The 17,596-nt window shown below is 44.8% G+C and overlaps 1 protein-coding gene across 1 annotated transcript; it reads right to left on the reverse strand.

Moving 5' to 3' along the window:
- Positions 1 to 1,008: 1,008 nt before the first annotated feature.
- On the reverse strand, positions 1,009 to 15,792 carry SYAP1 (synapse associated protein 1). Its single transcript, XM_059384912.1, has 5 exons — positions 15,492 to 15,792; positions 8,115 to 8,233; positions 7,303 to 7,369; positions 4,881 to 4,954; positions 1,009 to 1,152 (listed from the first exon to the last, which is right to left on the reverse strand). The coding sequence occupies exons 1-5, from the start codon at positions 15,667 to 15,669 to the stop codon at positions 1,009 to 1,011; spliced, it is 582 nt and encodes a 193-aa protein (XP_059240895.1). The 5' UTR covers positions 15,670 to 15,792.
- Between the last annotated feature and the right edge of the window lie 1,804 nt (positions 15,793 to 17,596).

Here is a 17,596-nt window from a genome sequence, read left to right on the forward strand (position 1 = left end):
CAAGACAGACACAGAGAAAAGCATTGAGACCAAAGAATATTTCAAGAAAACTCTATTTCACATTCTCAAAGGACATGAAGATACTGCACTGAGAGCTGGGGCTCCTGGGTGGCTCAGTCAGTTGAGCAGCTGAGCTTTTGACTTTGGCTTGGGTTGTGATCTCAGGGTCATAGGACCGAGCCTCATGTAGGGCTCCCTGCTCAGCAAGGAGTACGCTTAGGAGTCTCTCTCTCCTCCACTCACTCCGCCCTGCCCCCACTTGTACTCTCTAAATAAATAAATAATAAATATTTTTTAATATTAAAATAATAAAAATAGAATGCTATAAAAAAGAAACACTCACAGATTAATAAAGACTACAGACTGAAAGTGCAACAGATTCAAAACAGGGAACTGGAATTTAAAAAAGGTAAGAGCCCTTGGTGGCAGAGGGGAAGGGAAGGTGACCCTTTGTGGGGGGGAGGGGTTGCTGATACCTGTCAGGGGTTGTATCCCTGAAGAGACAGTATGCTTGCACTGGAGCTCAAAGGACAAGTAGGGACTTTCGGAGGAGAAGGAGGCCGTTGGGAAGAGGAAAAAAGTCAGGTGGGAAAGAGAACAAGAACATTGTTGCCAGAGAACAGAGCCTGAATGGAAAAAAGGCAGTGGGCCAGGTCCTGATGGGCCTTGGAGACCTTAATTCTATTTAGAAGACATGGGCACTTTGGTTGTTTCTGTAGGAAACTGTTCTGGCTTCTTTCTGGGGCTGGGGATAAAAGAGCACATCTTATCTACACCCGACGTTTCCTATCAGGTCTACTCTCAGTTTTGATTATATGGGTGTGTGTGTGTGTGTGTGAGAGAGAGAGAGAGAGAGAGAGACGGAGAGAGACAGACAGACACTGCAGAGCATGAGCAAGCGAGCTGAAGGGCAGCAGAGTCTGTTCTCATGGAGAGAGAGCAGGAAACCATTCCACAACTTTCCCCTGACAGTGTGCACAGCCCCACTCTGGCTCGGGAACACAGTGCTTACAGTTTAGGAACAAGGGCGAATCTCATCCTGCTCAACAGCTCGTCCTCTTGAAGCATGACCAGGGCAACGGGATACATCTGGTCAAAGTCAAAATGAAACTGCACTCCAGCTGGAGGGTCACGAAGGAAATTCCTCTTGTCCTTTAAGGAAAGGGGGAAAAACATGGGGGAAACCACAGTATGCAATTAATATGAAACAATGCGTCCCTGATTTGACAGATACTGAGTTCTCCTCAAGATTCCAGCCACAACGTCCACTGAAGTGTCATTAACTTGTCTGTTGAGAGAGTGGAGAACGGCAGATCCTGTCACATATTTAACATTCTCAACTGAAGAGAGCCTCATGGGAGGCCAGGAAATTCAGTCGTGCAATTAGTTTGAAATTAGAGTTTAAAATCATATGAATACGTTTGTTTCAGTGCAGAATAATCTCAGAAAACTGGCTGCTTAAATCTTAGGAACTGGTTACTAACAGCACCGGTCAGTTTCATCTCATCTTGCCCGTGTTAGATTTTAATAGTATTTTTGGTTTTTGAGAATTCCTATATTAATAAAGCAAGAATAAATCTGAACCTAAATGGATTTTAGTTATTTGACTTTCCAGGCTAAAAACTGCCAAGCCTGAAGCGGCCCCATCACGGTTCACCCGGATCTCTACAGCAGCCGCCGAAGGGACAGCTGTCTCCGGCCCCATTTTCCTCACCCAGGGCAACCCACTTTCTACCCTGCCCAAGAAAAACATGCGTTTTACCTACTACTAAAATCCTTCAATGACTCCTCTGTCGCCTTTAAGATGAAACCCAAGCTTATGAGAAAGGTATAAAAAGATCTTCAAGACTTGGCTTCCCACATCCGCAGCCTGCCGTCCAGTCATCCCCACGCGCTCACAACACTCCCTGTCGGAACCTCCAGCCCCGCCCTGCATCCCCCAAATATCCACACACTCTCCTCCCAAGACTCAGTACCAGCTCCAATGTCATCAGTTCTGGGAAGCTTCCCCGAGATCATGCCCTCCCCTCTCCAAAACCAGCGAGCTGCCCCTCCCCTCCCCTCGGTGCTTCGCTACCATCCTGTGTGACAGAGCTCCTCCCAGGGAGTGACGCTCGGTGTCCTCATCCAGCAGCTGTCCAGTAAGCCCTTCAGGCTCTTGGAGGGCACATCTGATCTACCTCCAGTCCTAGGGCAAGGCTGGCCCAGAGGAGGTTCTAAAAACAGTTTGCTGAACTGAGCTCTCACAACTACCTAATGATAGCATTATGCCCTAAGGGTTGCCCCAACATAAGGAGCTTAAAGGGTTACTCTGCTGTATTGTCTTAATTGTCCCTACGAGTGCTCAGCAAGTCAGAGAATGTGAGGCGACTCTGGCAGAGATTGCTAATTATGTCCCAGTATGCCTTCCTTCCTTCCTTCCTTTTAGGATCGCAACTCTTGAGCTCCAGCTGGGCATGTGGCCACCCAGCCGGAGACCGGATTTCCCAGGCTCCTGGGCATCTAGGAGCGACCATGCATCTAGGCTGCCAAAGGGACGTAGGTCTGAGTGAGAGGTACAGTTTCTGAGTCTCATCTTTCAAACAGTCTGGCATGCCCACCCACCTCTTTCCCAAATCCCATAGGCTACAATGCACCCATGGTCACGGGAGCTGCCTTCCCCATACAGAAGGCAGACAACACCCTAGAGGCTGGCACAGGAAAGGATTCAGACAGGAAACACAGGTCTGTAGATGACTTTGGAGGCAAAGCTCCCCTACGTGGAACATCTATCTCTGGACTCTTACGTGACGGAGAAAGAGGGAGGGAGACAAAGTCACAGCTTCTCCAACCTTCCATATTTTGGGACTTCTCGATTACAGCAATTTAGTCTACCCCTTACCAAATTCAGCAGCCACTATAAAGGATGTACTGAAGATCGTTCAAAGCCTCTGCGCCCTGCTAAAATCGGGGGTGCTCTCTTGTAGGCGTGTGTGTGCCTCACCCATTCCGCTGATGCCCATCTGGCACCTGCTGTGCTCCAGGCACTGTGTCACCTGCTCAGCAGGGCCCAGCACAGATGGGAGTCCCTGCCGTCACGGTGTTCCTATTCCAGTTGTCGGGGGTAGGGGGTGCGTGGCATGAGACAGACAAAGGCTCAGACTGCCAAGGCTCCAAGAAGGGGCAACTGGTGGAGGGCTGAAAGGATGGCAAGGGAGGAGGTGACGTTTGGGACGAGACCGTACGGAATGGTGTCGGGTGGCGTTCCAGGAAGACGGGACAGCAATCCCAAGGCACTAAAGCAGGACAAAGCTCGGTTTGCTTGTACACCAGAAAGAAACAGTGGCTGGAGTGCTGGGAGGCAGAGCAGTGGGGCACAAGGGAGGAGAGGTGTGGAAAGCCAAGGGCTTAGAAGCCAGCGGAGGGAGTTCAGATCTTAGCCTACAGGAGATGAGATGCCATCAGAAGTCCCTAGGCAGGAGAGGGACACGAGGGATTTGTACCATAAATGGACCCCTGTGACTGCTGATGTGGGCTTGTAGGGAAAGGGACAAAGATGGGACAGCAGCTGGGATGCTGGGGACAGGAGACGATAGCATCAGGACCACGGTGGTGGCAGTGGAGTGGAGCAGCGGTACATTTTGAACACAGTACTGTCAGGGTGTGGGCGAGCCCTGGGCTGGGCAGCAGGGCGGCTGCGGGGAGGTATGACTGCAGGCAGACGCCGAGGCTGGCGACCAGAGAAAACTGGTGGATAGCCGGAATCTTATTTTGCGATGGAGGAGAAGAGAAGGACAGAACAGATCTGGGGGACAGAGGAGCTATGGGGATTGACTGGTGAGTATCTGATGTTTACCCTCAAATGACAGCCTCACTGTCCCAATTTGCTTCTGGAGAAAAGCATCATGTGAGGTCAGCATCAAGTCTGGCCATAATACAGTAAACAAAATACATGGGGTTCACACTGAACTCATAATGGATGCTCAGGCCTTTGTGAGTTTTACTAATGGAAAGAAAAAAACCTTAAAATGTCCTGGGGGAGGGCAATGATGGACGGGAAGTAAAGACCAGTTCTTTGTCTGTTTCCTAGACTAAAGGTCCATTTATGACCTTGGCTAAAAAAGAAAGAGAGTGGATTAAAAACAAAGCCTGAAAATCAATGATATGGAAAAAGCCCCATTTGCTGAGTCCTATGCCAGGCAGGCTGCTGGGTGCTGAGAACAGAGATCAAAGTCAGCTTTTGCCTGCTAAGAACGCACCTAGTGGAGACACATGTTAAGTAGTGAGGGTCACATTTGGGAGTCACATCCTCACGCCTGTACATGGCGATAAAAGCCCCTATCTACCTCACAGACGTGCAGTAAAGCTCAAAGCAGATAATGCGAAAGAAAGTTCTTTCTGAAACTGTCAGGTGCTGTACAATTGTTAACGGTATCACTGTGTTCCCTCTGAAGTCTCAAGAGAAATTTTTGTGGGCCAGCAAATATTTTTTTTTCAACTTCAGTTTCAAATATATTTAACAGTTAAAGAGAAAATTTAGACTATAATCTTTTCATTCAGATGAACTAGAATGCTACCTAGAAACTTTATATGATACTGTATCTCAAAGATTCTCTTAATAACAGAAAATAATCCTAAGACTGAAAGAATAATAAATCCTAAGACTGAAAGAATTATTTTGTGTAATAGATTATACTTTACCGTTAAGAAAAAAAACTTAAGGAGAAGCAGGTTAAAACTGGGGGTGGCGGGGGAGACTTAGTGGGGGAAAACTGTGAAAGTTGATGTGTACAGTCCTAACAGCTCAAAACATTTTAAAAATTGTATAGAAGGAAAACATTCTATGGATAAAATCATGATAGGAAAAAAGTATTTCTATACAGGGAATCATAGATACTTACAGCTGATAAGGCCAGGATTTGTTGTTGAATTGTTTCTTCATCATTACTATCAACCCATGGGGGCACTGCTGCTTCTAAAGGTTTTCAATAACAAAGGAAAGAGAAAAACAGTTTACGAGGGTTACAATGCAATCTGTGGTTTGAAAGAATGAGAGTTTCCACATCATCATTTTAGCAATTTACTAACAAGTTCCAAACATAAACATTCATTATAATTCCCAGATGTGATATATGACTAAAGCATGTATGCATTCGGTAAAAAAAAACTTACTTAAATTATACAGAGAAATTGGGCAACACCTTGACCAGGTGACCCAAGTCATCATGACCAATGAGAAAGAGAGGGCCGCTGTAGGCCTCCGGAGGTGATATGCTGAGGGGGACACAACATCATTTACGTAGTATTCTGGCTGAGAATGCATAATCTAAATCTAACAGTGAGGAAATTTCAGACAAAGTCCAACTGAGGAATGGTTTATTTTAAAAAGGAAGAGGGAGGGGCACCTGGGTGGCTAAGTGGGTTAAGCCTCTGCCTTCGGCTTGGGTCATGATCCCGGGGTCCTGGGATCGAGTCTCGCATCGGGCTCCTTGCTCGGCAGGGAGCCTGCTTCTCCCTCTGCCTCTGCCTGCCTCTCTGTCTGCCTGTGCTCACTCGCTCTCTCTCCCTCTGTCTCTGACAAATAAATAAATAAAATCTTTAAAAAAAAAAAAAAAAAGGTATTGTATATAAAGTACCCCCCACGTAGCAGGTACTCAGGAACTGTTCATTTCTCCTGTTCCTCCCTTCCTTCCCCTCAACACTAGGTCTCTGCTCAGCTGTCTTCATGCTTGACACACTTTTCACTGAGGTCACATTCTCATGGTTTTTACATGACTAACAATCTCTACTGGTAGATGGAATTCTCCATGCTTCAAACAGGAATCAACTGCCACTGCTGGAACCCATTCAGTTAATTTAGAGCAATGCTAGCCGAAAGAACTTTCTGCAGTGATGGAAATGTTCTAGGTTTGCACAATCCAACAGAGAAGCCACTAGGTCCCATGTGGCTGTTGGGCCCTTGAAATGTGACTAGTGCAACTGAGCAAGGCATTTTCCTGATATGCCACTGCATTCCCTTCCCTGCCTCTGTACATGATCCTCTCACCTGGGCTCTAATGGGCTCCTCAAAACTGAAAGTGCCTCCAATCTTCACCCTACTCCCTCAAAGTTCCTATCTCAGAGGCTCTAACCAGTTCCTATGCCAAGTCTCTAAGCCAGGATCACTTGCACTGCTTCCCACAAATCACGAAGGTATGCCAATTTGTATAGATTATTTGTCCCAAAGATCTGCTTTACACTTTGAGTTTACCTAGGCATGACCATGCCTGATTCACCACATGACTAAGTAGCTCTTTCTGAATTTGTAGCACTGTACAAACTGATCGAATTATTTTACCCCTTTGTCAAATTCAAAGACATGAGGCCAGTTTTGTGTTTGAATGATATCCGAACAGCAGAAGTAGACATTCTGAGACCCAATAACTATCAAACATTTATTTTATTTATTTTTTTTAAAGATTTTATTTATTTATTTGACAGAGAGAAATCACAAGTAGATGGAGAGGCAGGCAGAGAGAGAGAGGGAAGCAGGCTCCCTGCTGAGCAGAGATCCCGATGCGGGACTCGATCCCAGGACCCCGAGATCATGACCCGAGCCGAAGGCAGTGGCTTAACCCACTGAGCCACCCAGGCGCCCCACTATCAAACATTTAAACGAGCACTTGTCAGTAAAGAAATGTATTGAGGGGCACCTGGGTGGCTCAGTTAGTTAAGTGTCTGACTTCGGCTCAGGTCCTGATCTCAGGGTCCCGGGATCGATTCCCGCTTTAAGCTCCCTGCTCAGCGGGGGGTGTGTGTTTGTGTCTGCTTGTCCCTCTCCCTCTCCCCCTGCTCTCTCTCTAATAAATAAATAAAATCTCTTTATAAAAAAAAAAAGAAATGTACTGAGTAACTTCCCATAACACCATGTGACTTTTCCTAGCCCTCTGTCACTCTGCTGGAAAGCTCTTTCATTTTTTCCTCCCGAAAAGAATGGGAAGAGACCCAACTTTTGCTAAGTGCCTATTATGTGTACATCACATACTGTGCTGGACATGTTCTAAACCAAGAAATGAAAGCTCACTCTCCTTCAGAGCCAGCTCCCCAAGACGGGCCATCACCCGCTGGTCTCACCCTCCATCCCAGGCACAGGGAACAATATCCTTCCTTCCTTTAACGCCCAAAGGTTTATGAGCTTGTCTCCCCCAACTAGTCTTTCTGCTGCCTGAAGGATGGGGCTGTTACTTACACATTTTTCTATTGTCAGAGCCTTTAGTGTGGTGTCTGGTACACTAGTAAGTGCTGGCAGGTAAGTATCTTGTGTACAAAAATCCAGTATCATACCTGACTTTTTGGTATGCTGTTCCTCAACAAATTTTTTCTGTTCCTTCTGAAAATCTCCTATAATTGTCTGTTAAAAAATATATAAAGAGGCAAGTTACTTTGAGAACTTTATTATTAGGTAAGAATTACCTTTAAGATTTGGAAAGTCAGGGAGATAGTTTATTAATTTTCTTCAAATAAAATGGTTTAAAAAAGTAGTATTTACCCTTTCCCCAACAAACAGAAATTCAACATTTCTGAATTTTAAGTATATAACTCTTTTTATGATAGATTACCTTTTCAAATGCAAAGATAAACTGAGTTAAAAACTGAATTTTTGCTTTAGTCCAAAAAAACAATAAAAGCCAAGTCTAATCTCATTCTAACAAATACTACAATAATAAGCTAGCTAAAGTTTAACTGATGACCTCCTTAGCTCAAATAATTACCAACATAAATGAAATTCCCTGCGCCTGCATTCTACCACTGCAGGAAATGAACAAACTTACTTCAAGTCTTAAAAGTGCAATTTCTAATGGGTTAGGACTTTAAACACCTAGATGAATGATGCAAAGACATAAATATATGGAAACAGTTACAGTTTAAAATTAAACTCACAATATAAAAAGTTTAGTGTTACCCAAGATTACCAGTGTATTTTAGAATATATTAAAATTAAAACCAAGGTTATTTAAATCATAGTTACTTCTTATACCCAAGAACCTCAAAACAATTAATATTTTTATCAGAATATGATATCCTACTTGGGTTAATAAAGTTCATAAAAAGGGATAATTAGCTGCTAATGAATTTTGAAAGATGTTTAAATGTACCTTATCAATGATGTCATCTATCTTTCCTTCTTCTACTGATTTCTTTATTGTCTGTGCTGTTTCAGCAACTGATTCAGTTATCTTTTTTGTAGCAGCAGTTGCAAAGCTAAACAGATAGTCTGTAAAGAATAAAAGACAGTCTATGCTCCATTCAAGTACAATGGTTTTTATATTTGTGATTGTTCCCTTAAAGAGCTCTCATGGGAATCTTAAACCGTAGGGCATGATTCCTGCTAAGCAGGACTTCAAATACTGAGAGTACTCCACTTTCTGGGTGGACGAGCCATCCACACACAGCCTTTAGCTCATCCCTTTCAAAGAGCGCTAGCATACTCCCACCCCTTCTCCCACAGAAGCTGTTTCAGACTTGCCTTTCTCCAGCTTCTCATTTTAATTTATCTCAGTAGATAATCTCCCTTCCAACTTCAGAAAAAAGATCAAGGCTCCTTGCACTTTCCTTCTTTTCTAGACCCTAAATATCCTATTTTATTTTTTCCTTCCCTCTTGTCCAAAGAAAATATGCCCTTCCTTCCCTAGGGATTATGGACATTGGGGAGGATATGTGCTTTGGTGAGTGCTGTGAAGTGTGTAAACCTGGTGATTCACAGACCTGTACCCCTGGGGATAAAAATATATGTTTATAAAAAATAAAAAATTAAAAATTAAAAAAAAAAAGGGGTGGGTGGGCGCCTGGGTGGCTCAGTGGGTTAGGCCTATGCCTTTTGGCTCAGGTCATGATCTCAGGGTCCTCGGATCGAGCCCCGCGATCGAGCCTCCTCTCTCTCTGCCTGCCTCTCTGCCTACTTGTGATCTCTGTCTGCCAAATAAATAAAATCTTAAAAAAAAAAAAAAAAGAAATCTTGGCAAGTCCTAATATAAATATAAATCACCCTCTTAACTAATAATAATGAGCAAATACGCAGAGTAAGATTAAAACTGGAACACATAGGCGTGTCTGGGTGGCTCAGTCAGTAAGTGTCCTCCTTCAGCTCAGGTCATGATCCCATGGTCCTGGGATCGAGCCCTGCATCAGGTTCCCCACTCAGCAGGAGACCTGCTTCTCCCCCTGCTCGTGCTCATTCTGTGTCAAATAAATAAATAAGATCTTTAAAAATAAATGAATAAATAAAAATAAAACCAGAACACGCAAACTTTCATCTTTACAAAACAAAGCAAAAGCACAAAATTAACTTTCCTGAAGACTTGAAAAGACAAGTACCAAGGCTTTATCGCAGCTGTAACATAAAGATCTGTACATAGCAAGTACACTTTGAAGTCCACACTGTATACAACGTAGGCTGCGGGAAGCAACCTCAGGCAGGTTCTAAAGCGGACTTGCTGGGCAACTGGCCTTCCAGCCTCATCTGTGGGAAGCACTCTCTGTTAGGGAGGTCTTGCCTCGGCTACTCGCACCTGCTGAGGGCAGGCAGGTGGACTCTCACAGCACTCAGCAGGGGGGCAAAGCCAGATAAGAATGGCAAAGGGAGCTCAGAACATGGGATTAAATCCTCACCGGTGCCTGGTATCTCTTCCAGAGAATCAGGCAACTGGTACTGTCTATCTGGGAGCAGCAGAACTATCTGCCAATCTGAAGGACTTTCTCTCGCACTTTCTGTCACCCTTACCATAAACAGTCTACTTTCTCCCATTATGTCTGGTGGCACTTACCTGTCAGTGATGTCAACAACCCATTGTGACTATACTACAGGCTATGACTTGCCTCTGGTTTCATTCTTGCCGTTCTTCCCCCTCCTATTCTACACTCACGTGACCCTAAGAAATTCTTGAGGATCTCCAAGGACGTCTCAGATACATTATTCCTTGGTTTGAAACACTTAGCTGCCTTTCCTTTATCTGGCTAACTCTACATATACTGTGGGTTTCTGCTTACATAGCACTTCTCAGGCAATGTTCCCTGGCTCCTTGACTAGAGCAAGAGCTCCGGAGATGTGTTCTCTCAACATCTGTGTTGTCAGACCAACAACATTCACGACACTATACTGATTACTTGGTGGTTCTGTCTTCTCAGACTGAAGGCCTGCCTTAAGTCCCACTGCGGCAGGGATCGAGGTTGTCTGATTCACCAGTGTATCCTACAAAGTGGCTGGTAGACAGCCAGATTATTTTGTAAAAATATTCTTTGCTGATAGTCAAAGAAAGCCAAAGTTCTAAAAGAGCAGGATTCCTTTTAAGATTTTCTCAGGAAAATATTTTAAATTAGAATCATCATTTTTATTCTAAGGAGAACTGCCTTTTAAAAACTGGTATTTTAGGGGCGCCTGGGTGGCTCAGTGGGTTAAGCCGCTGCCTTCGGCTCAGGTCATGATCTCAGGGTCCTGGGATCGAGTCCCGCATCGGGCTCTCTGCTCAGCAGGGAGCCTGCTTCCTCCTCTCTCTCTCTCTCTCTCTCTCTCTGTCTGCCTCTCTGCCTACTTGTGATCTCTCTCTCTGTCAAATAAATAATAAAATCTTAAAAAAAAAATGTTTAAAAATAAACCTGGTATTTTAGGGGTGCTTGGCTAATTGGAAGAGCGTGTGACTGTGGATCTTGGGGTCATGAGTTCGAGTCTCACATTGGGCATACGAATTACTTAAATAATAAATAAACTTAAAAAAATTAAAACTGGTATTTAGCATACTAAATCTCAATCCTCAGATTTTAATGATTCCCAAGAGTGGAATACATGAACACAGAGAACACTGGAGGAAGTATAGTTCTTGTCCTCAAGGAATGTCCTTATTTCTAAACAAATAAGCCAATAAAAGGCTCAAAGACAAGAGGACCAAGAATAATCATTGAACAGAGGCACTCAGAGGGAGGGAGGGAGAAGGTCTCCCAAGAGTAATTAGAGAGTGGACTAGATTCCGAAGTTAGAGGGAGTGGGGTATGGGAAAGCGTGACAGGAGATTTTCAAGTAAGAAGCTCATAAAGAGAAGAAGTGGTTTATTAATTTTGCAAATTAATATATTGGGTGACACCAAGTTAAAGACAGTTTTCATTAACTGGTTAGAAAAAATTGAGACGAAGATAAGAGTTAACAGGAAGTAACAGGAGTACAATGTCCACTTCAGGAACATAGGCACAAAGAGAAGGTCTGAACTAAAGCAGCAACCCAAGAAGAAAAGGAAAACTAGATAAAATGGCTCTCGGTGAGTAAGACTACACAACCTTATGGAAGGAGGGAGCAAACTGCTAACAATGAAAATAGTAATTTTAATCTCACAATCATCCTGGGAAGCATAGGTATAATCTCCCCAGTTTACAGATAGGTAAGCCAAGGCTCACAAAGGATAAATGATCTGCCCATTAAGATAGTGGCAGACTCTGCTGACGGCCTAGCCAATGCCTATCCCCATCCTCCCTGCCAAAACCACCCCAATTTTGGGATCCAAGCTCTTGACCATTTGTACTACCTTCCCCCATGGTAAACCTGGATTTGGCATCAGAACTGAATTAGTTATGTTACTTCTGTATTGAAGAACACATACATTCTTCTGTACTGAAGCACACATGTATTTTCCTACATACACACTAACTTTTGGGGCCTTCTTAGTTGCAAACTAGGCAAGTTAGACACCTAGAATTTGAAATGCGCTTTCCTTACAGAAAGAGGATGGCCTAATTAATACAGTTCCACTGCACCTACTAAGAGTACTTTTCAAAGGAGAAGAGGATGTAGCCCTTCCTCCATTTCTGGGCATGGACTGGTCTTCGGGACAGTTTTGAAAAAGCCAAAGCTCATTTTTGGCCATCCTTCCATATATTTAAACTGTGCGAATGACTCATGTATTTAACACTCTCAGAGATATGGGTTTGTTTGTTTGTTTTTCAAAAGAAGAACATAGATAAAGCTTCAATTTAGTCGACTTTAACAAAAACCAAGCAACCAATATGTGCTGAATAAGAAGTTACTTTGGGAGGTGAGGCCTCCCTTTAGGGAGGTAGGGAGGAGCTCTTCAGTGAGTTCCCTTATAAACTGCCCTCCTTCTGAAGCAGGTAATCCTAGGAGAACAGAGTTTATCAGAAGGGAGGACCAAGAATAGGATGGTTTGTTTTTGGGTGGGGGAGTGGAATCTAGGCCTGGGTGTCCACCATTTGTAACTGGTGAATTGCCTAAATTTACAAATAGATCACCAGGAACCAGAAATATTTAGGATCCAACCTTGAAGGCAAGCACTCAACAAGTGTTTACAAAACAAACTGGGCTCCCAGGAGAGTCCATGTAGATTTTAAAAGGCTAAAGAAACCAATCTATGTAGTGGGAGTCAGGCTCAGAGACACATAATTTCAGTTTTTAAGAGGGGGGTCTTTTGGGGGCACCTAGGTGGCTCAGTCGGTTAAGCCTCTGCCTTTCCAGGAGGTCACGATCTCCTGGAGGTCCTGGGATCAAGCCCCCCCCCCCACCCAATGGGGCCTTCTGCTCAGCAGGGAATCTGCTTCTCTCTCTCTCTCTCCCTCTGCCCCCTCCCCACCGCTTTTCTCTGTCTCCCAAATAAATAAATACAATCTCTTTAAAAAAAAAAAAAAAAAGGAGAGAGGAGTCTTTTTCTCCCACGTACAGGCTGCCTGGGTGGCTCAGTCATGGAGTGTCTGCCTTTCACCTCTGGTCCTGATCCTGGGGTCCTGGGATCGAGCCCCGCATCAGGCTCCCTGCTCAGCCGGGAGTTGACATCTCCCTCTCCCTCTGTCCCTCCCTGCTGCTTGTGTTTTTTCTCTCTGTGTCAAATACATATATAAAATCTTAAAAAAAAATAAAATTTTAAAAAATAAAGATAACCTACCGCTTAGAATCAGTATGTAGAAAAATATCTGATCATCTCTCTTATCTTTCTGAAGGTTTATGTATAAACTAGAACCTTTACATCTTTTTAAAATAACATAAATTTCAGAACCAAAAGAACTCTCACTTATTTGGAAACTTTACGTTCACAATTTGTTTGTGGGCAAGGAAGTGAGGGTGAGGGCATACCTCCATCTAACCCAAACACCAAGAGTCTGGTAAGGAAAGCACGGGATGGGAGCATTAGACTCCAAAGTAGACACCCATATCAAAAATACATTTATTTTAGGGGTGCCTGGGTGGCTTAGTCAGTTAAGCATCTGCCTTTGGCTCAGGTCATGAGCCCAGGGCCTGGGACAGAGCCGTGAGACAGGATCCCTGCTCACCTGAGAGTCTGCTTCTCTCTCCCCCTCTCCCTCCCCCTGCTCCTGCTGTTTCTCAAATAAATAAAATCTTCAAAAAAAAAAAAAATAAGTAAATACAGGGATGCCTAGGTGGCTTAGGCGTTGAGCATCTGCCTTCAGCTCAGGTCATGATCCCAACATCCTGGGATCCAGTCCTACATCAGGCTCCTTGCTCAGCAAGGAGCCTGCTTCTCTCTCCACCTGCTGTTCCCCTTGCTTGTGTGTGCTCTCTCTCTCTCTCTCTGACAAATAATAATAAAATCTTTTTTTTTTTAAAAGAAGTAAATACAAATGTGAGGTTTCAAGTTGACAATAAAGCCCTTGCTGTTTTAAGAATTGATTTTTGGGGTGCCCGATGGCTCAGTCATTAGAGCATGTGACTCTTGATCTCAGGGTTGTGAGTTCAAGCCCCACACTGGGCATAGAGATTACTTTTAAAAAAGTGACTTTTGATAGTCCCCTGAAGATCGATAAAAATGGTTCCCTATGTTCTATGAAATGGAGTAAACGCCCATACCCTGCTTTTCCTCTCAACTACCTAACATAGCCTTTCTGCTCTAGTCCAATTCATCTCAAATCCCTTTGAGTACTGCAAGCTCATTTCTTCTCAATTCTCTACACAAAGGGACAGCAAACAGTTGTTCCCTCTTTTTTTAATATATTTTTAAAAGATTTTATTTATTTATTTGAGAGAGAGAGACAGTGAGAGAGAGCATGAGCGAGGAGAAGGTCAGAGGGAGAAGCAGACTCCCCATGCAGCTGGGAGCCCGATGCGGGACTCGATCCCGGGACTCCGGGATCATGACCTGAGCCGAAGGCAGTCGTCCAATCAACTGAGCCACCCAGGCGTCCCAAGATTTTATTTATTTATTGGAGGGGGGAGAGCGAGCACAGGCAGACAGAGTGGCAGCAGAGGCAGAGGGAGAAGCAGGCTCCCTGCTGAGCAAGGAGCCCGATGTGGGACTCGATCCCAGGATGCTGGGATCATGACCTGAGCAGCTGCTTAACCAACTGAGCCACCCAGGCGTCCCCAGTTGTTCCCTCTTTAGAGATTTTGTTGCACAGCACTTTGTTTTATTTCTCTTGTGGAGTTTGGGGACCTTGAGCCAAGATTCTGTACTGCCATGTCTTGAGATTATGTCTGTTTTCCCTGTCCCTTCCCCAAACTTCTTGAATGTTAGAGCCTTTCTTATTCAAATATGTGTTTCTTCACTCTCAGGCTCCAGCCTCTCCTATGCCCTGGCCTTTTAGTAGATTCATAAAAAATGCCTGCTTAACTTAGTGACTACCTTTACTGCAGTTCTGTCACTTGTTGTGCCATCTGCTTTAGGCCCCACCTCCTCAAAGACGTTTTGATTATTTAAGCCCGCCAAGGTCTCCAGAATCAGAATTACCAGAGCTATGTGTTTCTTCTTCAAGCCTACTACTTTTACTCTCCTAATTAGACTGTGGCTCACAAAGAGTATGGGCTTTCAAATTAGACAGACCTAGGTTCAAATTGCACGTCTACCACTTACTATCAGTATAACTTTGAGCCATTAACTCTGGGCTTGTTCTCCCAACTCACTGGGAGGTTTAACAGATTAAATGAGATATCAAACATCTAGTAGCAAAGTTCAGACAAAATGGACAGCTACTTTCCTGTCTTTAAAAAAAAAAAAAAAAATTCCCACTGCACCGACAAAGGAGACCAGCCTGAGAGGGAGGCCTTCAGTAACTGCTCCCACGATTTACTTCAGACAACTCACTGTGCCCTAAGGGCACAAAAGAGCACTTTCCCAACCAACTTATGCTCTTCAACGTCCCCCGCCCTGGTGCGGGTGGGGGCGTGGAGGTGAACGCTGGAGAACTCAACAAAAACCATTCCTTGTCAAACCTAAAGACGTCGAGACACACTGTTTTACGGAGGCCCTGGCTCCCAATGTTGACACACCTCGTCAAGACTGACCTGACCTCAGGAACTTCAGGCACAGGATTTGTTTGACTGCTAGATGAAGCTTCAGCCTTGCCCAGATCCTTACCAACTTCTCCCGTCCCAAGACGACCGAGTGACAAACTTCCTCCCCTTCCACCCAACCCACACCCCGCAACCAGTCGGGTCCGCGCACTCGGGCGTCAAGAAAAGGGAGCGGACACCGTCCCCCGCCCCCCGCGCCCGCCCGCTCTGGTCCCCAGGGCCGAAGGAGACTCACTGCCGAGGCCTTTCGCCTGGTGAAGAAGGAGTTCCTGGTTCCCCGCTTGACGCGGCTCCCCGTCCGCAGACTCGGACACCACTTCAGAGCACTGCTGGGGTGGAGCGTCTCCCTCAGATTGCCGGCCACCCGCCGCCGGCTGCTCCAAGCCAAACCAACTGCTCAAACCCCGGAACATCCCGCCCGCGGGGCCGCCACTGCGGTCCCGGTCGCCGGAGACCCTAACTGGCACGGCCGCCTCCGGACTTCACAATGCGCGTCTCCCAGGGAGATGGCCGGAAGTGCGACCCTGGAGCAGCCTCTCTATCCGTCTCCCCGTCTCTATGGCCGCTCTGCGCCAGCCGCGCGTACGTCATTTCCGCAAAAGGCCCCGCCCCGTAGGCCGTTTAGTTCAGTGACTTTATGACGTTCGTGGAAAGTAGACAATGGGTTTTCCCAGCGTAGTCCCGCCCGGTCCTTTCTCCTCCGGTGACTGACCCAGACGTGTAAACGGCGTCTCTGTCACTCTAAGCAGCTTGGCTGCCGATTTAGCTTCGCCTTTTCAGATCCAGCTGGGCCGTCGCCGCAGAAAAGGACGTCTTTAGCCCCTTTCTGAGTCCCAGTCAAAATTGGCCCAGGGCCAATTAGTCCAACAACTAATTTACAGGGAGTACAGAGGACTAAGGAAAGTGTTAAAGGACATCACGGGATGAGGGTAGCAGAATCTAAGCCGTGAGAAACCACAGGACAAATGACCTTGTTTCTTCAAATAAATTGCAAGGAAGATAGGGGAAGGGGAACCTAGAGATTAGAAATGATTTAAGAGCCATAATCCATGGCAACCTGTGGATTTTATTTGGATCCTAATTCAAACAAACACTGAGGGGAAAAGCACGACATTTATAAGAACTGGAAATTTCAGTGCAGGATAGTTCATGAAATTAAGAAATTACTAAAATTTTAATTGTGGTAGCACATCCATGAAATTTAACATCGCAACCATTTTTAAGTGTACAGTTCAGTAGTGTTAAGTACATTTATATCGTGGTAACCAATCTCCAAAACTCTTCAAGTTGCAAAACTGAGACTGTACCCATTAAACAACTCCCCGTTCTTTCCTCCCACCAGCCCCTGGGACTCACCATTTTACTTTATGTCTCTATGAGTGTGACTACTCCAGGAACCTCATATAAGTGGAATCCTACCATACTTATGCTTTCGTGACTAGCTTATTTCACTTAGCAGATGTCCTTGATGTTTATCTACATTGTAGCATGTGTCAGAATTTTCCTGAAATTCTGATTTAAAAGGCTACGTTTAAAAAAGGCTGAATGATATTCTGTTGTCTGTATACACTGCCTTTTGTTTATCCATTTATGTGTTCATAGACGTTGGGATGGTTAATTTTTAAATTGTGGCGATGGTATTGTGTGTACTTAAAGGAGTTCTTTTAGACAGTTGTACTGAGATATTTCCCAGAGAAATGATAGGATGTCTGTCATTTGCCTCAAAGTAATACAGAAAGCGGAGTAGAAAATGGGTAGGGATAGAGAAGAAACAAGGTTGGTCATGGTTTGACAGGTGTGCAAGCTGGTGTTTATACTTTTATGTATGCTGCTCTATACCTTTAACTTTTTCCATAATAACATGAAAATGAAAAAAAAAACTGGTCGAGTGAACAGCTACCCCTCTAGAGCAGGGAGTGCATGAGCAGATTTCATAAGCACTGTCTTGAGCAATCTGTTGGCGAAAGACACCCATTATTCCTCCTCCTCCCACCTATTTCCAGTGTGCTGGGGGAGTATGTGGGGACAGATTATGACAGATTCTGATTCTGATTTCCCTGCTCTCCAGTTTTTCATCCTAAGGTATATTCACATTTCAGGTTCAGGAGTTTGGCTTAGTAAGGCCAAACAGCTTTTTTCTTTAAAAAAAAAAAAATTTTATTTATTTATTTGACACAGAGAGAGAGAGAGATCACAAGTAGGCAGAGCAGCAGGCAGAGAGAGAGGGGGAAGCAGGCTCCCTGTGGAGCAGGGAGCCCGATGTGGGGCTCGATCCCAGGACCCGGAGACCATGACTGGAGCCAAAGGCAGTGGCTTAACCCACTGAGCCACCCAGGCGCC

The sequence above is a fragment of the Mustela nigripes genome, chromosome X (genome assembly GCF_022355385.1).
Source record: "Mustela nigripes isolate SB6536 chromosome X, MUSNIG.SB6536, whole genome shotgun sequence".
Classification (NCBI taxonomy): Eukaryota; Metazoa; Chordata; class Mammalia; order Carnivora; family Mustelidae; genus Mustela; species Mustela nigripes.